Genomic DNA, 23,771 nt, shown 5'->3' on the forward strand with positions numbered 1-23,771 from the left:
AGGATACAGTGGGAATCTACCTTAATTACGATACTGTGGGACTATTCCCATGTTTATGGGTATTACCCATGCTTCTCGTTATAAACGCGGGTTTCTGCACTGTAATGGGATACTGTGGGACTGTGTATATGAATTACGATATTATGGAACTGCTCCCATGTCTATGGGTATTACCCATGCTGCTCATTAAAAACGCGGGTTCTGCACTGTAATGCGATACCCTGGGACTGTGTATCTGGATTACGATATTGAGACACTATTCCCATGTCTACGGGTGTTGCCCATGCTTTTCATTAAATATGCAGGTTTCTGCACTGTAATGGGATACTGCGGGACTATCTTCATTACTATATCCTGGAACTATATGCATGTCTACGGGTATTCCCCATGCTTTTCATTAAAAACGCGGATTTCAGCACTGTAATAGGATACTGTGTGTCTGTGAATATGGATTTACGATATTGCCCCACTATTTCCATGTCTACGGGTGTTACCCGTGCTTTTCATTAAATATGCGGATTTCTGCACTGTAATGGGATACTGTGGGACTATCCTGATTACGATATCCTGGAATATAAGCATGTCTACGGTAATTCCTCATGCTTTGCATTAAAAACGCAGGTTTCTGCACTGTAATAGGATACTGTGGGACTATTCCCATGTCTATGAGTATTACCCATGCTTCTCGTTAAAAACGCGGGTTTCTGCACTGTAATGGGATACTGAGGGGCTGTGTATTTGGATTACAATATCGTAGCACTGTTGCCATGTCTACGGGTATTGCCCGTGCTTTTCATTAAATATGCAGGTTTCTGCACTCTAATGGGATACTGTGGCACTATCCTGATTACGATATCCTGGGTCTATAAGCATGTCTACGGGTATTCACCATGCTTTTCATTAAAAACGCGAGTTTCTGCACTGTAATGGGATACTGTGAGACTGTGTATCTGGATTACGATATTGTGGGGCTATTCCCATGTCTATGGGTGTTACCCATGCTTCTCATTAAAAACGCGGTTTTCTGCACAGTAATGGGATACTGTGGGACTGTTTATCTGGATTACGATATTGTGGCACGCTTCCCATGTCTACGGGTATTACCCATGCTTTTCCTTAAAAATACGGGTTTTTGCATTGCAATAGGAGACTGTGGGAGTCTACCTTAATTACGATACTGTTGGACTATTCCCATGTTTATGGGTATTACCCATGCTTCTCGTTATAAACGCGGGTTTCTGCACTGTAATGGGATACTGTGGTACTGTGTATATGGATTACGATATTATGGGACTACTCCCATGTCTATGGGTATTACCCATGCTGCTCATTAAAAACGCGGGTTCTGCACTGTAATGCGATACCCTGGGACTGTGTATCTGGATTACGATATTGAGACACTATTCCCATGTCTACGGGTGTTGCCCATGCTTTTCATTAAATATGCGGGTTTCTGCACTGTAATGGGATGGGATACTGTAGGACTATCTTGTTTACTATATCCTGGAACTATATGCATGTCTACGGGTATTCCCCATGCTTTTCATTAAAAACGCGGATTTCTGCACTGTAATAGGATACTGTGGGACTATTCCCATGTCTATGGGTATTACCCATGCTTCTAGTTAAAAACGCGGGTTTCTGCACTGTAATGGGATACTGCGGGACTACCTTGATTACGATATCCTGGGACTATAAGCATTTCTACGGGTATTCCCTATGCTTTTCATTAAAAACGCGGATTTCTCCACTGTAATGGGATACTGTGTGACTGTTTATCTGGATTACGATATAGTTGCACGCTTCCGATGTATACGGGTGTTACCCATGCTTTTGATTAAAAATACGGGTTTTTGCATTGCAATAGGATACTGTGGGAGTCTACCTTAATTACGATATTGTGGCACGCTTCCCATGTCTATGGGTATTACCCATGCTTTTCATCAAAAATACGGGTTTTTGCATTGCAATAGGATACAGTGGGAATCTACCTTAATTACGATACTGTGGGACTATTCCCATGTTTATGGGTATTACCCATGCTTCTCGTTATAAACGCGGGTTTCTGCACTGTAATGGGATACTGTGGGACTGTGTATATGGATTACGATATCATGGGACTACTCCCATGTCTATGGGTATTACCCATTCTGCTCATTAAAAACGCGGGTTCTGCACTGTAATGCGACACCCTGGGACTGTGTATCTGGATTACGATATTGAGACACTATTCCCATGTCTACGGGTGTTGCCCATGCTTTTCATTAAATATGCGGGTTTCTGCACTGTAATGGGATACTGTGGGACTATCTTGATTACTATATCCTGGAACTATATGCATGTCTACGGGTATTCCCCATGCTTTTCATTAAAAACACGGATTTCTGCACTGTAATAGGATACTGTGGGTCTGTGAATATCGATTTACGATACTGTCGCACTATTTCCATGTCTACGGGTATTACCCGTGCTTTTCATTAAATATGCGGATTTCTGCACTGTAATGGGATACTGTGGGACTATCCTGATTACGATATCCTGGACTATAAGCATGTCTACGGTAATTCCTCATGCTTTGCATTAAAAACGCAGGTTTCTGCAATGTAATAGGATACTGTGGGACTATTCCCATGTCTATGGGTATTACCCATGCTTCTCGTTATAAACGCGGGTTCCTGCACTGTAATGGGATACTGTGGGACTGTGTATATGGATTACGACATTGTGGGACTATTCTCATGTCTTCGGGTATCGCCCATGCTTTTCATTAAATATGCGGGTTTCTGCACTGTAATGGGATACTGTGGGACTATCCTGATTACGATATACTGGGACTATAAGCATGTCTACGGGTATTCCCTATGCTTTTCATTAAAAACGCGGATTTCTGCACTGTAATGGGATACTGGGGGACTGTTTATCTGGATTACGATATTGTTGCACGCTTCCCATGTCTACGGGTGTTACCCATGCTTTTGATTAAAAATACGGGTTTTTGCATTGCAATAGGATACTGTGGGAGTCTACCTTAATTACGATATTGTTGCACTATTCCCATGTTTATGGGTATTACCTATGCTTTTCATTAAGAATGCGGGTTTCTGCACTGTAATGGGATACTGTGGAACTATCCTGAGCACGATATCCTGGGACTATAAGCATGTCTACGAGTATTCCACATGCTTTTCATTAAAAACGCGGGTTTCTGCACTGTAATGGGATACTGTGGGACTGTGTATCTGGATTAGGATATTGAGACACTATTCCCATGTCTACGGGTATTGCCCATGCTTTTCATTAAGTTTGCGGGTTTCTGCACTGTAATGGGATACTGTGGGACTATCTTGATTATGATATCCCGGGACTATAAGCATGTCTGCGGGTATTACCTATGCTTTTCATTAAATATGCGGGTTTCTGCACTCTAATGGGATACTGTGGGACTATCCTGATTACGATATCCTGGGACTATAAGCACGTCTACGGGTATTCCCCATGCTTTTCATTAAAAACGCGGGTTTCTGCACTGTAATGGGATACTGCGGGGCTGTGTATATGGATTATGATATTGTGGGACTACTCCCATGTCTATGGGTATTACCCATGCTTCTCATTATTATGCACAGTAATGGGATACTGAGGGGCTGTGTATTTGCATTGCAATATTGTGGCACTATTGCCATGTCTACAGGTATTGCCCGTGCTTTTCATTAAATATGCAGGTTTCTGCACTCTCATGGGATACTGTGGGACTATCCTGATTACGATATCCTGGGTCTATAAGCATGTCTACGGGTATTCCCCATACTTTTCATTAAAAACGCGGATTTCTGCACTGTAATAGGATACTGTGGGACTGTGAATATCGATTACGATATTGTCGCACTATTTCCATGTCTACGGGTATTACCCGTGCTTTTCATTAAATATGCGGATTTCTGCACTGTAATAGGATACTGTGGGACTATTCCCATGTCTATGGGTATTACCCATGTTTCTCGTTAAAAACGCGAGTTTCTGCACTGTTATGGGATACTGTGGGACTATGTATCTGGATTACGATATTGTGGGGCTATTCCCATGTCTATGGGTGTTACCCATGCTTCTCATTAAAAACGCGGGTTTCTGCACTGTAATGGGATACTGTGGGACTGTTTATCTGGATTACGATATTGTGGCACGCTTCCTATGTCTACGGGTATTACCCATGCTTTTCATTAAAAATACGGGTTTTTTCATTGCAATAGGATACTGTGGGATTCTATCTTAATTACAATATTGTGGGACTATTCCCAGGTTTACGGATATTACTCATGCAGCGTGTCGTCTTCTTGATGGGATGAATGTTTCCGCTTCAGCTTTCCTTACACAGTAGTGACTAGTAGACGACACGCCGTTTTGTGCGTCGTCTGCGTGCCGCAGAGGAACATAGAAGAAAAGTTTCGCTGAGTTGCTTTTGGTGATGTGCCTGTGGCGGTGCAGGCCATCGTGTATTGATATTTGAACCATGGATGCGCATGCGTCAACAAGTCTTGGCCCTCGTTGTGAACAATTTGGCGCGCCGAAGACAATGAACAAGGCAATACAGCCACAGGTCAGAATTACAGCCACAGAATTATAGACCGCGCAAGACGAGGTGGAAATCTCATTCAGCTGCCTGGACGAAGACAGACAGAGAGGAAGCGCATAAGCGGGGAGGACGAAAGCGCAGGTACAACGAAGACGTCGTAGAGAAACTGTTGACAATCACCCAAGCTACGCGCTTTCCCCAATCAGGGATGTAGTGTTACAAACCTGGTCCGAACCTGACATATTGGAGATAAATCTGACGTGGATGGACATGGATACACATCAAAACTACTTTGCCATGTGCCTCAAGACCAAAACAGAACTGATGTGAAAGTCAGAAAGCTCCACGCCGAGTGGCTGCAGAGCGAGCGCCTTCAAGTAGTTCGATACAACATCGATGAAACGAACTATAATATTTGGTGCACCAGATCGTGTGGCCGCCTCCAGCGTGGAACAAAAGCTGCGCTGTGTGAACGCGACGACAAGCTCGAAAGGCGCCAATGGGTGCGTTAAGTAGGCGCCCATCTTTAGGCGCACTCAGATAGGAGAGTATGACACCCGGAGCGGTCACTAAACAACAAAATGCAACTTTGGAGCGCTACATTGCTCGCTCACCGATGCCGCATTCTGTTGTCTGCTCATGCAGTGCACAGACGTAGGACACGTTGGATTAGTTTAAACCTATAGCAACGTTGCAAGAGACGACGGTGGTTGTGAAGTCTTTCCCTTGTAACAGCGAATGAAATGAAAAAGATGGAAATTTGTAACAGACACCATAAGAGCTATTTACTGTGAACATGACTGCATTTCGTGGTGGTGCCTACATTAGAGCACCTGTACTTCCCACGAATAACCGCCAATATTCCTCCAATATATCCGTGTGGAAGTCATCCCCTAATAAAAAATCATGATAACAGTTCTAAAATATTAAACCTTACTGAATTCAGAGCATTGGGTAACATAGAAAGGCCGTATTTTGCTTCCAAGCCCACACTTCGAAGGTCGTCCTGCCGCCGCTCAGCACGAAGCACGTCACGTAAAATCTCGAGCACCCGGGCGCTTTCGTCTGCCTCCTCTGAAACTGGAGCGCGAAAAGCGGCTCGGACACTCACGTTTATGCAGTGACGCTTAATTGTGTAACGTTAACTGTGTGGAGTCAGAAACAGGCGCGCCCCGGGTCGCTTACTTAACGCACCCAATGTCAACCTCATCGCATGTATGTCGCCCTGCTACATTGGAAAGTCGTCGCCAAAGTGTCCTGGCTGACATTTAAGAATTTCGCTTCGGAGGTGTCACGCATTGCAGCAGAAGCCGATTCTGACGAGGAGATGGTCTTCATCCTAGCCAATGCACGTGCGCACAAGCGTGTCAATGAGGCCGAGTTAGTCCCACGTCAATCCATTAGGTACAGCGCTGGACAAACGTTTACGGAACACGCTCCGGCACATACCTAGGCACATGTCCGTTAGTCCGTACCGTCCCATTCCCTGCTAGCGTGTTACTCTGAGGGAGGAATGCGCAAGAGCTTGTTCCGTAAACTTTCGTCCAGCACCGTGTACCTGCCACCGTACAGCGCCTTTCTGAACCCCATAGACAAACTGTTTTCGAAGTTCAAGTTAGGTGTCAGGGCAATCCTTTCGGAGCGGCAAGCTCATATACTGCAAAGACCATCAGCTATCACTTTGAAGGAGTACTGTCGCTCGATTTTTACTTGCCGCCGCTGACCAGTCCATGGCAGAAATATTTCGGTCGGTCTGCACAACATACGACAGGAACCACTTAAGATGCGTTGGAAACGCTCTGATGCAGCTAGACATGTAAACTGCGCACAACTCTTTCACGCAGTACATTAACATATTTAAGAATATATTAAAACACCCAACAAAGATTCATGCTGTGTGCCATTCTTACTAATGCCATATCTAGCTCAGTGTTTGGCTGATTATGAGCTTCCTCGCATTTGGCCTATGTCGCTCTGTAAGCTGCCATGTCACACAGAAATGTAGCATATTATAGTATATAGCGCTAGAAGTATGATGTATTACAGAAGTGGTGTACTATAGTGAATAGTATTGTGTAGTCGGTCGTCCCACAGTATTTCATTACTGTGTAGAATTTGAATGAAAAGTATGGGCAATACCCATAGACATGGGAATAGTCCCACAATATCGTAATCCAGATTGACGGTCCCGCAGTATCCCATTATACAGTGCAAAACACGCGTTTTTAATGGAAAGCACTGGAAATACCAGTAGACATGCTTATAGTCCCAGGATATCGTAAACAAGATCGACAGTCCCACAGTATCCCATTACAGTGCAGAACGTCGCAGATTTAATGAAAAGCATGGGTAATACCCGCACACATGGGAATAGTCCTACAATATCAAGGTTGATGGTCCAACAGTATCCCATTACGGTACACAAACCCGCATTTTTAATGAAAAGCATGGGTAGTACCCGTAGACATGGGAATACTGCCGCAATATCGTAATCAACATTCACAATCCCACAGTATCCCATTACAGTGCAGAAACCCGCATATTTCACGAAAAGCATGTGTAATACCGTAGACATGGGAATAATCCCACAATATCGTAATCCAGATAGACAGTCCCACAGTACCCCGTTACACTGCACAAACCCACGTTTTTAATGAGAAGCATGGGAAATAACCAGACCAGAATAACCATCACACCAAACGGAATTATTAAGATCATTGACTCTTTGAAACTCTCCACGATCGGTGGGGCAGACTCCATTATTTTATTTATTTATTTATTTATACTTCTAGCGTCTTAGACGCCAAAAAAGGAGTGGGATTACATACACACGGAGAAACATCTTGCTCCGTAGCAGCCGCGGATATACAGAAAATTTAGATGAACCTCGAACACATGTATATACCATATATCAAAAACCATCTACACACGCATACAACCTTCACATAAGATTACAACAAACGTAGCAGCACACTCTACCTATAAGTTTGCGATCGCCAGCATAAAACTCGACAAGGTGTCACACCGTACCATTTCTTCCGTCAGTCCGTTCCATTCCTGAATGGACAGCGGAAAGAAAGAGTACATAAGGCAGTTAGTCCTAGAAAATAATTGTTTAATGAATTTGCTATGTTTCGTTCGGTGGCTACCAGTTGTGTTAAATGTAATATAATCAGAAGGCCTAATACAGGTATGGTTATTTATTATGAGCCATAGTAACTTAAGTCGCTGAATTCGAGTCCTTTGATACAATGGTGTCAGTCCCGCGAGGTGGAGTAATTGAGAGGGGGAGTCATAACGCGAATATCTGCCATAAATAAATCTAACAGCTCTTCTTTGGATCATTTCAAGCATATGTATTTTGTTCTGCTGCTCAGGGAACCATACCACCGAAGCGTAGTCCATAACTGATCGTACTAGTGCTTTGTACGCAATTAGCCGCGTGTGAGAATCTGCGTCGTTTAAGGTCCTACGTAAGTAATTGAGGCGGGTACCGGCCTTCCGAACAATCTCTGTTATATGACTATTCCAGTTCAAGCTGTCGGTAAATGTTATACCTAGATATTTATAATTTGATACTCGATTCATTACCGCACCGTTTATAGTATAGTCATGTATCAACCGAGACCGTTTTGTAGTCACGCTCATAACTACGCTTTTGCTCCTATTAATGCTCATTTGCCATAGGTCACACCAGCTCAAAATTTTATTTAATGATAACTGCAGAGCTTCATGGTCGTCTCCTGAAGATATTTCACGGTATAACACACAGTCGTCCGCGAACAACTTGATGTTAGCACTAATGCCTTCAGCAATGTCGTTAATAAAAGTTATGAATAGTAATGGACCAAAACTGAACCCTGAGGGACCCCAGAAGTGACCGACGTCATAGCTGAAGGGCTGTTTTCAAAACTGACAAACTGGAAACGATCAGATAGATAAGACTGCAAACAACCACATAGCTTGTCGTTTTTAAAGATGGCCTTGACCTTGAGTAGAAGTTTAGGATGTGACACCTTTGTGAAAGCTTTTTCAAGGTCAAGAAATACAACATCAGTTTGTTTGTTTCGATTAACGGAAATAGAAAGGTCGTGTACAAATTCGACTAACTGGTTTACAGTACCCAATCGGTTTCAAGACACCGAGTAACCTCAAGCGGTGAGCAAGTTCATATTCTTTTGAGAAAACAAAATGGCGGAGGGAACGTCGACTAACCACTCGGTCCACTTAGAGAAGCTTGACTTCAGCAATTATCCCACATGGCGTTTTAAAATGACGATATACCTCAAGGCGAAGGTACTTTGGTCAGCCGTGGAAGGCGAACGCCCAATTGACCAAGATGCCAGGCGTGAATGGGACAAGAAGGAGATCGAGGCTACTAACGTCATGGTCCAGTCGCTGTCAAGCGCACAGACGAGTTACGTCGTAAACCAGACGTCTGCAAAGGACATTTGGAACAAACTCGAAGAGGTTAACCGAGGTCGTGTACTCGAAAAGAAAATTGCTCTAAAACGGGAGCTTAACGGGATTAAGTGGACCAAAGAAGAAAGTGCAGCACAATACATGCACCGCGTAGAATCCCTTTCTGAGCAGTTACGGAGTTTAGGCGAGATTATCGAAGATGCTGAAGTAGCAACTGTAGCCATTCAAGGACTGCCAAGAGCATATTATGGAGTAGCCCGAGGCTTTGACGTGTGTTCTATGTCCGATATTACCCTACAAAAGGTCAGATATGCCGTTCTACAAGAAGAACAACGTCAGAAAAGAGACTCAGTTGATGAAGCCGCTTGTAAAGCAAGTGTTCGGCCGAAAAGGTACCAGCACGAGGATAAATATGCTTCGCAAACCAAAGCGCTAAAGTGCTACAATTGTGGGAAAACTGGCCACTTCGCACGAAACTGCTGGACCCGTTCAGCAGGAAACGCTGGAAGTGGGACGCCACGTCAGAACAGGTATCGAGACGAGTCATTCAGGATTCGAAATCCCGACACAACTGAAGGAAAGTCGAGGCAAACGGCCAGACTAGCCAGAGCACCCACAGCACAGGATAGAAACGGACGACTGACAAATGAATTTGCTTTCGGCGTTAAGGATTTTGAGTGTGCCTCTGAAGATTGGTCCATTGATTCGGGAGCCACAAGCCATATGACCGGATGCATAGATATCCTAAGGGACTTCAAGCCCGAACAGAAGAGGCAAGTTACGGTGGCCGATGGCAAGACTATCGACGCTGAAGGGTCCGGAACCGTCATTTTTCGCGTCCTAGATGACGATGTGGACAACAGGCTAACAGCAAGAAACGTTCTTTATGTTCCTGGTATAACGGATAACCTGATTTCCGTGTCTAAGCTTACCGACAGCGGTATGCAAGTTATCTTCAGCGACGACGATTGCACCGTCCACAAGGAAGAGAACTTCGTTTTCTCAGCGGTGAAAACTGACGGCATCTACAAAATGAATGCACAAGCCATACCGGTAACAGAGCGGGCGGATCATGCAAAGATCGACAGTGCAGAAATGCTGTGGCACCGTCGTATGGGACACTTGAACGTCGACGCGCTAATGAAAATGTCACGAACGAATGCGGTGGCCGGCCTACCACTCCTTTCGAAGGGAATGGAAACCTGCGAGAACTGTGTCATTGGGAAGCACTCAAGAGAACCTTTCAGGGCGCTCTCAAGTCACAGCTCAGAAGTACTAGAATTGCTGCATCTAGACCTATGTGGCATTTTCCAGGGCCACAGGGAGAAGCAAGTATTTTATGGTTATTGTAGATGACTGTAGTAGACGAGCAGCAGTTCTTTTCTTACGCTATAAAAGCGAAGCCGCTGAAGCATTAAAGGAACACATATGCACCGCCGAAACCCAACTTGGACGGACTGTCAAAAGGATTCGTACTGACAATGGGGGTGAGTTCGTCAACGATCGTTTGGCACATTTCTTAAAAGCAAGGGGAATAGTTCATGAGAGGACCGCGCCATATTCACCCGCTCAGAATGGCGTTGCAGAGCGAATGAACAGAACATTAGTCGAGACAGCTCGAACGCTCCTGCACGAAGCTGAACTGCCTATGTTTTTTTGGGCCGAGGCAGTCAACGCTGCGGCATACATAAAAAACCGTTGCAGCAAGAAGGTTCTCGATGGAGGCATACCAGAGGAAATATACTCGAAACGCTACCAATCGGTACGATACTTTAAAATTTTTGGTTGCCTTGCCTATGCCTGGATTCCTGGCAACCAAAGAAACAAGCTCGATAAAAAGAGCCGGCAGGTTATTTTTGTGGGATATTACCAAGACAAGAAAGCTTATCGTCTCTATGATCCGTCCAGCAAGTCAATCATTGCTAGCAGAGACGTAAAATTTATAGAAGACAAAAAGGGTTCACTCCTGTTGAACAGCGACAGTAACAGCCAGGAGGATTACGAAAGTTTTCAGTACTCGAGTCAAATCCCACCACGAGAACCAGAACCTCCTCATGATAACGTATTTGTTGATATGGATGTGGCTGAATCACAAGCAGAAGGTGGGAATGTTGTGACCCCCCAGGTGGGAAATCACAGCTCAATATCTCAACTTGAACAAGACAGTGAGTATGAAGCTACTGACGAATCTGATGTGGAGCCTCCACAGAACGACGCTCCAATAAGACGATCGACGAGAATCAGTAGACCACCTAGTCGTCTGCAAGTTGATCTAAAGAAGGCTAACTGCTGTGAAATGGCGACAGAACAGCAAACGGAGCAAAAGCAAACTGACCCACGATCTTACGATGAAGCAATGGCGTCGCCACAACGAGTACAGTGGATCGAAGCCATGGAAGAGGAACTCAAATCTCTTCATAAAATGGAAACGTGGACCTTAGTACCAAAGAAAGCAGACATGAAAGTGGTCAAATCAAAATGGGTCTATCGCATCAAGAGAGACGCCGCAGGAAATATAGACAAGTATAAGGCACGCCTTGTTGCCGTAGGGACATCGCAGGTTGAAGGCGTGGATTATTTTGAGACTTTTTCACCCGTTGTCAAGTTGACAAGTTTGCGAATCCTCCTTGCATTAGGCCTCGAGGAAGGAATGGCGATGCGCCAACTTGATGTGAAGACGGCGTACCTTCACGGAAGACTCGAGGAAACTGTCTACGTGGAGCCACCTTTGGGCTATCCCGGAGCTGCCAATAAAGTATGTCTACTAAAGAAGGCACTTTACGGCCTCAAGCAATCCGGGAGGACATGGTACGTAACGCTTGATGAAATCCTCAGGAACTTGGGTTACAGGAGACTTGAAGCGGATAGATGTGTTTACCTATTGATCCAAGGACATCAGAAGGTTATTCTAAGCGTATATGTGGACGACATGCTTATGATGGCCACTTCATCAGCCCTTCTAAAAACAGCCATCAAGGACCTAGGGCAAAAGGTCGAACTGAAAGACTTGGGAGAGCCAACCTATATTCTCGGAATTGAGGTACAACATGACAGACAGAACAGGACCCTAACGATCAGTCAAAGAAAATACATTGACGAGATCTTAAATCGCTTCAAGATGGAGGATTGCAAACCGATAAAAACACCAATGGAAGTTGGACGGAGGAATGACACGACGACTGCGACTGCTGCAGAGAAGAATCCGAATGTACCATATCAGTCCCTGATAGGAAATTTAATGTATTTGGTGCAAGGGACACGTCCAGATCTTGCATTTGTCACTCACTACCTGAGCCAGTTCAACTTAAATCACACGCTAAGTCACTGGAGGATGGCGAAAAGAGTGCTCCGCTACCTCAAAGGAACCCGCAACGTTGGAATAACGTACAGCGCATGCAAGGAGCCCATAACAGGTTACACCGATGCAAGCTGGAACGAGTGCGGGACTGGCAGATCGAGGAGTGGTTACGTATTCACAATGTCTCAGGGTGCGATCAGTTGGAGATCGATGAGACAACAACTAATAGCTTTGTCAACATGCGAAGCGGAATACATTGCGCTTACGGAAGGCTTAAAAGAAGGAAAGTGGATTAAAACGTTCATGGCAGAACTTGGATTCAAGAACTATGGAACTCAGACCTTAGAAGTCCGTTGTGACAACCAGTCTGCCATCAGAATAACTGAAAACCCGATGCATCATCAACGAACAAAGCACATCGATCTCAAATACCTATTCGCCAGAAATGAAGTGGAAAACAAACGGTTCAGGATCACATTCTTACGCACTGAGGACATGATCGCCGACGCTTTGACGAAACCAGCGTCGAACGCAAAGAACACCGTGTGCGGCAAAGGATTCGGCTTCACAAACTTTCCTTGATGTGTAGGATTTGCTGGACGCAGGGGGGCATTTGTTGGGCTGTATCTTTTGCGTCTAGCGCAAATCCTTTAGTTTCGGATTAGTTATCTTTTAATAATAAAAGGCCCGAGCAGCGCGAGGTGTGTGATGACAAAGTGGTGTACCACATTCTCTCGCTGACTGGACCGAACTGGATGTCTGACTGATGCTCTCTCGGTAGTGTTGAAGCCACACGCACAGATTGTCCACGGCATAAAACCTCAACACAGATCTGAAACCATACTGATAACGAGAAAGAAGTCTGTGTTCCGCAAGGTACGAAGCCATGTGTTTACTAAGAATATGTTCGAATATTTTGCAGCTTGTGGACAAGAGAGAAATAGGTCGATAAGACTGAACATCTCTTGCTGCCTCTTTCTTGGGAACTGGTATTACCTTTGCAACCTTCCAATCAAACGGTATCTGACCTGTTGTGTAAGCTCTAGTAAATATTATTTGGAGATACAGGGACACCCAATCGGCGTATCTTTTCAAGAAGTGATTATCAATCGCATCATAGCCTGGACTCTTCTTTACATCCAAATTTCGGAGAAGAGAAAGTATGCCCTCGTTGCAAAACAGAACGTCCTTCATAGCAGGAAAACCATGACTTGCAAAGGAAGGGACAATTCCGTTCTCCACCGAAAAGACGGAAGAAAAATAGGCATTGAAAGTATCTGGGAGGTACTCATCAGATCTTGTCATAATTTGGGTTTGAGGTGCTTTCTTAGGAGTGAGGTACCTCCAGAACTTTTTTGGAGAGGACTGAATAAAAGTTGGTAAGGTAACTCTATAAAAAAGCTGTTTATTTCTCGCTATTGCCATGCGACTAGCAGGACCACGTTTGCGGAGTCGATTCAGACGACGCTTAATGTGGATAACTTCTCTGGTAATCCAGGGACTCTTTCGATGAGTCCTCTTTTTACTTAGGGGCACATAGTTGGTTATGCAAAACGTAACGGTGTTTCGAAAAGAACACCAGAGATCATTAATATTGACGTCTGTCGAAAGAGATCTGAATCTGTCAAATTCCCTCTCCAAGAAATCAATTATGCTTACGTCATCAGCACGCACAAAATTAGGAAAGAACAGGTATTTCCCTTTTTGGTTCAAAACTGGTGTTACTTGTAAGGATAGAATAGTCATTTTGTGATCAGCGAGGCCATCTACAAGTTCACAGGTATAATTATTTAAGTGGCAGCTCACAAACACGAGGTCTAAAAGGGACGATGAATTATCTGTTACTCTTGTGGGTTCTCTCAGTAACTGGGTCAAGCTGAAATCTGACATAATGTTTAGCAGAAGGTCCGCACTCTCTCTTTCCCTACAACTTCCAGTGAACATAGCATCCCAATCAATACCGTCGAGATTAAAATCACCACATAGTACAATTCTAGCATCCACACCAAGTGAGCTGAACATGTATCGACGTAAACTATCTAATACTTTCTTATGTGAAGACGGTGGCCTATAGACAACACCTACATATACGTTCCCTCTGTCAGTCTGTAATTTACACCACAGTGTTTCACAATCACATGAAGATGGTGCGATTACAGAATACGACAGTGACTTAGATATGAGAAGCGCAACACCGCCACCACGAGCCCCCCTGTCCCTTCTAAGGACGGCATAGTCGTCAATGGCAAACTCAGTTGAAGATATGTCAGAAGATAACCATGTCTCTGTGATTGCTAAAACGTCAGGCTTGTGTTCAATTAATAGGCATTCTAAGTCGGTTTTCTTATTTAATATACTTCTAGCATTGACATGCAAGATTTTACATAGATCATTTGGCTACATTAATGCTTACATTAATGCTAAAATCCTCTCTTGCACAAAGAACATCTTGAGCATCATTTTGTCCTGCATATTTACTCAATCATTAAACGAAGGGACCCTCCCAGCGGACTGGAAGCTAGCAAAGGTCATTCCTATCCACAAGTCCGGTGACCGGTCATCCCCAAGTAACTACCGTCCTATATCCTTAACTAGCATTCCATGTAAGATCCTCGAGCACATACTCTACTCACACGTAGTTAACTTCCTTGAGAGCAACAATTTCTTCTTCCCCTATCAGCACGGCTTTCGCAGGCATCTGTCTTGTGAAACCCAACTAGCAGGCTTCATACATGACATAACATCTAACTCAGACAGTGGATATCGTACCGATGGGCTTTTTCTTGATTTCTACAAAGCTTTCGATAGGGTACCACACGACGCACTCCTCCTTAAGCTTTCTGCTCTGAACATCGATACCAATGTAATTCACTGGCTACGTAATTTTCCCTCGCAACGTCTTCTCTTCGTCAGTTGCAATGGTCACGATTCCTCATCCACACCCGTTAGCTCCGGCATACCCCAAGGATCTGTACTAGGCCCCATTCTGTTTTCCGAATACATCAATGATCTTCCCGATAACATATGTTCGCAAATCCGCCTCTTCGCCGATGACTGTGTGCTATACCGTAAAATTTGTTCCTCTGAGGATGAAATAACATTACAGAATGACTTATCCTCAATCCAATCCTGGTGCGACAGTTGGCAGATGCCACTTAACCTAAGCAAATGCTCACTTGTAAAGTTCCAACGCCGTAAAACCTCGCATCACTTCCAGTATACCCTTAACAACACCCCCATAACACCCTCTAGTACTTACAAGTACCTCGGCGTACATCTTTCAGCGGATTTAACATGAAATAACCACATTGATAAAATAATCTCAAATGCTAATGACACCCTAGCCTTCATCCGACGTAATCTTAAATCGGCCCCACCTAACTTAAAACGACTCACGTACCTAACATTAGTTCGTCCTAAACTAGAATATGTATCATCAATATGGGATCCTCACCAGAGGTACTTAAAGGGACTATGAAATTTCCCGAACCCCCATACTTTTTTTCGATGGCAACTGTTCTTCCCGCAGAGAAACTAATATGCCACAAATTTTTCCGGACGAAATCGCTCCACTCTGCGTGGAGCGCGCGCTGGAAATGTCTCTTCCGCGTTCCTCCTCTCCCGCGCATATTTCCCTGCCGATGGTGTAACTGTACGGACCGCTCTTCGGTTCCCCGTTACGTCACCGGTGTTGCACAATGGCAAGTAATGCCGCGAGCTCGCGCTGTGGCTGCCGCCACTGCCGAAATCTGCCGATCGCGCGAAAGCTGCTGTCATGGAGATTTCCACTCCCGATGAACGCATACGCGGGATCCTACGGCGCATGCTCCTGGCGGGATTCCTCGGCTCGGCAACACGTCACGATGACGTGTTGCTGAGCCGGCCGTGGTCGCGTCAAGTTACCCGTTGTGTCTCCGCTCGGCAGCTCGTCACGGCGCGGCGCCAGCTGTCCTCCCTTCGCCGCTCCGTTTAAATTCGCTCCCGAGAAATCCGCTCGCGCGACGAAAGTAAAATTTCGGTTCTAGACTCAGAAAAATGTCTTCTTTCGAACAAAACGAAGAAAAAGATCGTTTCATAGTCCCTTTAATATGTGACATAGAATCCATTCAAAACAGAGCAGCACGATTCATCTGTAACGATTTTTCTCCTAATACATCAGTCACTGCTTTGAAACGCGAACTTAACCTGTCGTCGTTAGAACAGCGCCGTCTTATCTCACGTCTATCTCTCTTTCATAAATTCTTGCACAACATTCCCTCACAACAGTGTCCGATTCGCCGATCCACTGTCATATTTCCCCGCTTTGATCACCCAAATAAAGTCGACCGCTTTTTATGTCATTCTAATGTTTTTTCAAAATCATTCTTTTGTCGCACCATCCTAGAATGGAATGACCTTCCGAGCAACATCGCTACAATAACACAACCCCGCAGGGGGCGCCGGCTTCGGCTGGTGTTTGGTGAGTGGCGCCACCACGGACCCCAGCCCCCAGTCCTAAGGTGAAGGGTAGAAACCTTGAACGGTGGCAGTCGGGGACTTGGTCAAGCCCCGGCTGATGGGTTGTCAAACTCCGGGACCTTCCCGTATGTATGAGTATGAAATACGGGTGACCTTTTTGGAATACTCATTGATCAAACCTACATGGGTAAATATTCTTCTTCTAATGAGATCGTGGCCGCGAAGCGTCCACGGACCGAAGCCTTAAGGACTGTAACAAAACAGTTCACTTCAAAATACATCGTACTTTCTTCTTCAGATACAGAGAAAGAGAAAAGCACACCACTGGGAAAGATGTCACCCTTTTTCATTGAGAAAGCGGTGGCATCACTGTCTAAGTACATTACTGAAATCAAACGCATCAGATCTGGCGACCTTCTCGTAAAATGCCCCAATGAAATAGGCTGTGAACGCATTCTAAACACACATGAGATGATGGGTAAAAAGATTTCAGCTTCCTTGCACAAAACACTGAACACTTGCAGGGGCGTCATCGCAAGATCAGAACTGATTGACGTGCCTGTGGAAGAAATCCTAGAAAACTTAAAGGACCAGGATGTCATTGATGTACGCAAAATCAAAATCCGTAAAAATGGGGAGTACATCACCACCCGAAATATGGTACTGACTTTTGACAGGCCCACACTTCCAACGAAACTAAAAGTAGGCTACCTGTCAGCAGATGTCCGACCTTACATTCCGAACCCGTTGCGCTGTTTTCGGTGCAACAGGTTTGGACATGCTGCAGACGGGTGCCGTGGCTCTGCCTGTTGTGCACGATGTGGAAAGTCTGACCATGAGACTAAAGAATGCAAAGGGCCAGACTGCTGTGTCAACTGTTCTTCCAACCACCCATCCTACTCGAGGTCCTGTACAAAGTGGAAATATGAAAAAGAAGACCTGCACGTTAAGGTTACACAGAACATCAGTTACCTAGAAGCAAGGAAAAAAGTAGCTCCCATCTTTTTCGAAAAATCTTTTGCCACAGCCGTGAAACAGAAAGTGAAACTAGTAACACAGTACACACAGACCGAGCAATCACTACTGACAGAGACAACCACAAATGAAGTTCAACGAGGTGCACATCCACCTCCAGTCCCCGAAACTCCAATGGCGTCACTAACACCGACGCCACTTCTGTCCTCACAGTCCACGGAGGTGACATCCATGGATTGCGAGGACGAGACGAGCTCTGAGCGCTCCTTCGCGAGCACGAGCTCCCAAGTCCTCCAAAAGAATAGAGCTAGTATGTCGGGGAGTGGGTCACTCCCTGACATATCTGACAAGGAGCTTGCGGCTGCACGAAAGAAAACCACAAGGCCGCGGGTCACACCCCCAACAAAAAAATAGGTAATGGAAGCTCTTCCTAGTCGGCAAAAGTTCTTGACAGGCGTCTTTCTTCTTACTGCAATCATTATGCAACACACGATCCTCCAATGGAATTGCCGAGGGTTACTCTCTAATCTAGATGACATCAACGATCTTTTCGAGAAGTATAACGCATCATGCTTTTGTCTTCAAGAAACATATCTGAATACACAAACACAAAATCCACAGCGAAGACACAAGATCTTTCGAAAAGATCGAACTGACGCCACCCGAGCATCTGGTGGTGTTGCGATCGTCACACGAGGATCTCTCCCAACCAAAGCAGTACACCTAGTTACAGACTTGGAAGCTGTAGCCGTGCAGATGTGTCTAGACAGAATTGTCACCATCTGCTCAATCTATCTGCCACCGTCAGACACTACTACACAAAAATAATTAGACGATTTATGCAGCCAACTTCCAAGTCCTTTTATACTTCTAGGTGACTTTAATTCTCACAATCTACTTTGGGGCAGTACGAGAACTGACACTCGAGGGAAAATGTTAGAAAAGTTCTTATTATCAACATCCACCTGCCTTTTAAACACAGGGGCACCTACATACATACATTCTTCAAGTCAGTCTCTCTCATCCTTAGACCTGTCCTTTTGCAGTCCATCCTTGTTTCAGGAGATAGAATGGACTGTAAAACAAAATCCACTTGGGAGTGATCACTTCCGAGTAGTGTTAAAATATCTTACGCCAGTGAACACTCTGACAACACGCCCTCCTAGATGGAAACTCCAACTGGCCGACTGGAGGCAGTTTTCAGAAAGAAGTGACCTATCTTTAATTCCTATTGATAGTGTAACAATAGAAGAAGCTAATTGTCTTATCAGCAACATCATACTTGATGCAGCAACAGTATCCATTCCCCAGACATCTGGTCGCCTCCCAAAGCGACCTAAACCCTGGTGGAATAATGAATGCGAGGAAACTCGCAAACTTCAAAATCGTGCATGGGGTACATTTCGGAGATACCCCACCTCAGAAAATCTTTTACTTTTCAAAAAGGCAAGAGCAAAGGCCAGGTGGACATGAAAACAGGCTAAACGATCCTCTTGGCGAACTTTTGTATCTTCTCTATCTTGTAATACCCCATCCAAAATCGTATGGGACAGACTTCGTAAAATCAGAGGAGAGCATATCAGTCATTCAGTCCCTCTTTTAGAAGTTAACGGTCATGTATGCGAAAGCCTAGAAGAACAGGCTAACGCACTCGGGGAACACTTCCAAAGCATTTCAAGTTCCTCCCATTATAGCAGTGAATTTCTAAAAATTAAACAAAGATCCGAAAAACAGAAGATTACAGCAAATGGTGGAGACTGCTTTGGATATAATCAGCCTTTCACTATGGTAGAATTATCACGCTCCTTGTTGTCAGCAAAAGCGACTGCTCCTGGCCCAGACCGTGTTACATACTCAATGCTGGAAAACTTGTCTGACATATCAAAAAAATGTTTACTTCAGTTCTTCAACAATGTTTGGATACAGAGGACACTGCCGTCTGCATGGAAAATGGCCACCATAATCCCCTTCCTGAAACCCGGAAAGGAAGCTTCTTGTCCTGCCAGTTATCGCCCCATTGCTCTGACAAGCTGCATAGGCAAAACCTTTGAGCGAATGGTGAATAACCGACTGGTTTATTTTCTTGAAATGAATAAGTGCCTTTCAGAATTTCAGTGTGGTTTTCGAATGGGGTGCTCCACAATGGATCACCTCGTTCGTCTAGAAACAACCATTCGTGAAGCTTTTGTCAGGAGGCAACACTGCTTGTCAGTTTTCTTCGACTTGGAGAAAGCATACGACACTGCGTGGCGATATGGCATACTACAGGATCTTCATTCGTTCGGTATACGCGGTCGTCTCTTTAAATGTATTGCTGATTTCCTTCAACACAGAACATTCAGAGTTCAGCTGGGAACTACCTTATCTCATTTGTTCGTGCAAGAGAATGGTGTCCCGCAGGGATCTGTTCTGAGCGTCACATTATTCCTTATCAAAATCAACTCTATAGCCAGTGTCATCCCACCCTCTATATCTTTTTCTTTGTATGTGGATGACATCCAGATATCTTGTTGTTCAGCGAGCTTACCCAGATGTGAACGACAGATGCAACTCTGTATAAATAAAATGGCAAAATGGTCCTCACAAAACGGGTTTAGATTCTCTCCTGAAAAAAAACAATCTACGTTCATTTCTCGAGAATCAGAGGAGTGTTTCCGTCTCCTGCGCTGCAACTTAATGAACAATACATTCTTGTGAAATCAGAATGCAAATTTCTTGGCATTACATTCGATTCGAAGCTCACTTTCAAGCCCCATATTCAAAACCTGAAGGCAATGTGTGTGAAGTCACTGAATCTACTGAAAATCATCTCTCATAGATCTTGGGGTGCAGATGAGGAGACACTCCGCCGTGTATATAGTGCCTGCATTCGCTCCAAGATAGATTATAGGTCTATCGTCTACGACTCAGCCCGCCAATCTGTATTGAAAGCCCTAGACCCTGTTCATCACCAAGGGCTCAGGCTTATCCTTGGTGCGTTCCGAACATCTCCAGTCGAAAGTCTGTACGTGGAATCCCATGAATATTCGTTGAATAGAAGACGATTTTATCTTGGAGTGTCATATGCTCTAAGAATAAGGAGTTACGCACAACACCCTGCACTGACTTGTGTTAAAAGTACACGTTTCAAACAGCTGTTTATTAACAGGCCTTCAGTAGTCCCCCTCTTTCAATGAGAATTGAACGAGATATTGGGGATCACAATTTTTCTTCCTATAATTTCCAAGTTGTTGAATATGGGAAGGTGGTCCCACCTTGGGAACCACTTCCAAGGCAAGATACCTCTTTGACTAAATACAGCAAGCACAACACCTCTACACATGTACTACAGCAAGAATTTGCACACCTGAGGGAGAGTTTTGGGACTCACACAGAAATTTACACTGACGGATCAAAGTCTAGTGCAGGTGTGACCTGTGCCATGACTTGTGGCACATGTGTGAGGTCACATCGTCTAAACAGTATAGCATCTATCTTTACCGCAGAGATTTATGCAATCATCCTTGCACTTACGCACATTCTTCAAGGCTGTATCAAGTCTGCAGTTATATATACAGATTCTTTAAGTTCTGTAAATGCTATCTGCTGCATACGCAAACCAAAGAATGAATGAAAAGAAGAAAGCGTGTACAGTCCTTAGTGAGTGTGGCACAAAAGAGGGGATATTCAGTTATTTTATGCTGGGTGCCTAGCCACACAGGCATACAAGGCAATGAGGTTGCTGACCGCGCTGCTGCTGCTGCAGCTTCAAAAGACATCAGTTCTTTCGCGATACCGATGCATGATATTAGGTCAGCACTTAGGAAATCACTGTATTCAAAATGGCAGAGTTTCTGGGACACTCAGACACACAACAAACTACACTTAGTTAAGCAACACATCCAAAGTTACAAAGACCGCCAGGAAAATCGTCTCTTGAGTGTTCTGAGAACAAGGTTGCGGATTGGCCACACCTTCGTCACGCACAAATTTTTACTCTGCGGAGCCCATGTGTGACAACATCTTAGCGCGAAGCATCAGAAGATCGTGCACCCAACATAAACAAGCTGGAGGCGATATCGCCTTCCAATGGATACCGTCCCACGTCGGTGTCGGCGGCAACGAAAGGGCGGACCAGCTGGCGTCCTCGGTACACCTGGGCTGCAGCAATGTTTTGCCAACTCCGGACGACGCCGACAGGCAGATGTCTGTTCAGCTCCTTGTTGAACAGCGCCACCCTGGAATACGGGACATCATGCATCATAATCGTCCTCCTCTTCCCACGAAAAATCTTCCTCGAAGCATCCAGACCATGCTCCATAGGCTCCGCACTGGGTGCGCGTTCACCAATTCTCAGCTGTTCAAGATAGGCTCTAGGGGTGACGCCTGCTGTGGCCACTGTCAACAACCCGAAACAATCGAACACATCCTGCGAGACTGCCGAGCATACCATTCTGCGCGCGAAACACATCTCCCTCGCTCCACCTCGGGCTCGCTAGCAGACATCCTCTACCCCGCTGGTTCTTCTGCCGAACGTTCCGCCAAAGCAAGAAACCTCATTCTCTTCCTGCTGAAGACAGGCCTTGCTGATCGACCCATCTAATACTGTACTCACCCCGATGAACTCGTGCACCTCACCGCATCCCCATCCTTCAACCTCCTCTATCCTCCATCCGTCCGTCCTTCCTTTGTGTTTTGTTTTGCTATGCGTTTTCCTTTTCTTTTTTTGGCTATAGTAGTGACGACGCCCACTTCTGTGTGGCCAACAACGGCGAGCCTATCCTGCCATCACCCCCCCCCCCCCCCTTACTCTGCGGAGAAGAGCCGCCACTGTGTGAGCACTGTGGCGAACTCCTCTCTGTCATCCACATTCTGATCACCTGCCCACACCACGAAATCCATCGCCAGCATCATTTTACAGAGTTTTATACGTATTTTTTGCCTCTTCATCCAGCGCTCTTGCTTGGCGATGAGGCTATTATCCCCTTCAGTGGAATTTTTAATTTTTTAAAAGACACTGGAATTGTAAGTCTTGTGTAGTTTTAGTCTTGTATTTTAGATGTTACTTCTCTTCCTTTTTTAAGTACTGCACCTACTTCCTGCTAGTTTTATTTTAATCACAGTGTTGGCGCATTATGACCTATGTAGTTAATGCGCCATTAAAATTCCAATCATCATCATCATCAACAATAACACAAACTCAAGAATTTCGTAATGACATCTCTGTTCTGTTCTCATAGTTATTATTCGGTTACCTTTCTAAGTGTTTTGCTTGCATACAGTACTTTTTAACATACTATTAACGTATATCACATTATCCATTTTTCATTGTAGCTTATGATGTTGTTGTTTCTTCATGCATAAACTTCGTTGTATGTCATATTATTATCTCACATTATCATGGCGTTGTATTTTCACTATTCTTCACTATTTTTCTGTACTAAATGTGATTTACATATACTCGTGATGCTGTTTAATATTGTAACCCACTCCCCCATGTAATGTCCCCAAGGGACCTTTGGAGGTATTCTGAAATAAATAAATAAATAATACCCATAGACATGCGAATATCGTAATCCAGATACACAGTCCCACCGTATCCCATTACATTGCAGAAATCTGCATTTTTTATGAAAAGAATGGGTAATACCCGTAGACATGGGAATAGTGCCACAATGTCGTAATCCAGGTTGACAGACCCGCAGTATCCCATTACAGTGCAAAATACCGCGTTTTCAATGGAACGCACGGGGAATACCCGGAAACATGCTTATAGTCCCAGGATATCGTAATGAAGATCGACAGTCCTACAGTATCCCATTACAGTGCAGAAACCGGCATATTGAATGAAAAGCGTGGGTAATACCCGCACACACGGGAATACTCCAACAATATCGTAATCAAGGTTGATGGTCCCATAGTATCCCATTACGGTACAGAAATCCGTATTTTTAATGAAAAGCATGGGTAATGACCGTAGACATGGGAATAGTGCCACAATATCGTAATCAACATTCATAGTCCCACAGCATCCCATTATAGTACAGAAACCCGCACTTTGAATGAAAA

General features: G+C 44.7%; 1 protein-coding gene across 1 annotated transcript; it reads left to right on the forward strand.

Annotated features, from left to right (window-relative positions):
* The first annotated feature begins 17,081 nt into the window (after positions 1-17,081).
* LOC135376485 (uncharacterized) lies at positions 17,082-18,137 on the forward strand. The gene has a single exon (XM_064608999.1). The coding sequence runs from the start codon at positions 17,082-17,084 to the stop codon at positions 18,135-18,137; it is 1,056 nt and encodes a 351-aa protein (XP_064465069.1).
* The last annotated feature ends 5,634 nt before the right edge of the window (positions 18,138-23,771 follow it).

The sequence above is a fragment of the Ornithodoros turicata genome, unplaced genomic scaffold (assembly GCF_037126465.1).
Source record: "Ornithodoros turicata isolate Travis unplaced genomic scaffold, ASM3712646v1 ctg00001124.1, whole genome shotgun sequence".
In the NCBI taxonomy this organism is placed as follows: Eukaryota; Metazoa; Arthropoda; class Arachnida; order Ixodida; family Argasidae; genus Ornithodoros; species Ornithodoros turicata.

What these genes read in the sequence shown, in the direction of transcription:
- LOC135376485 (XM_064608999.1), top strand. Translation starts at nt 17,082, where the DNA reads ATGTCACCCTTTTTCATTGAGAAAGCGGTGGCATCACTGTCTAAGTAC.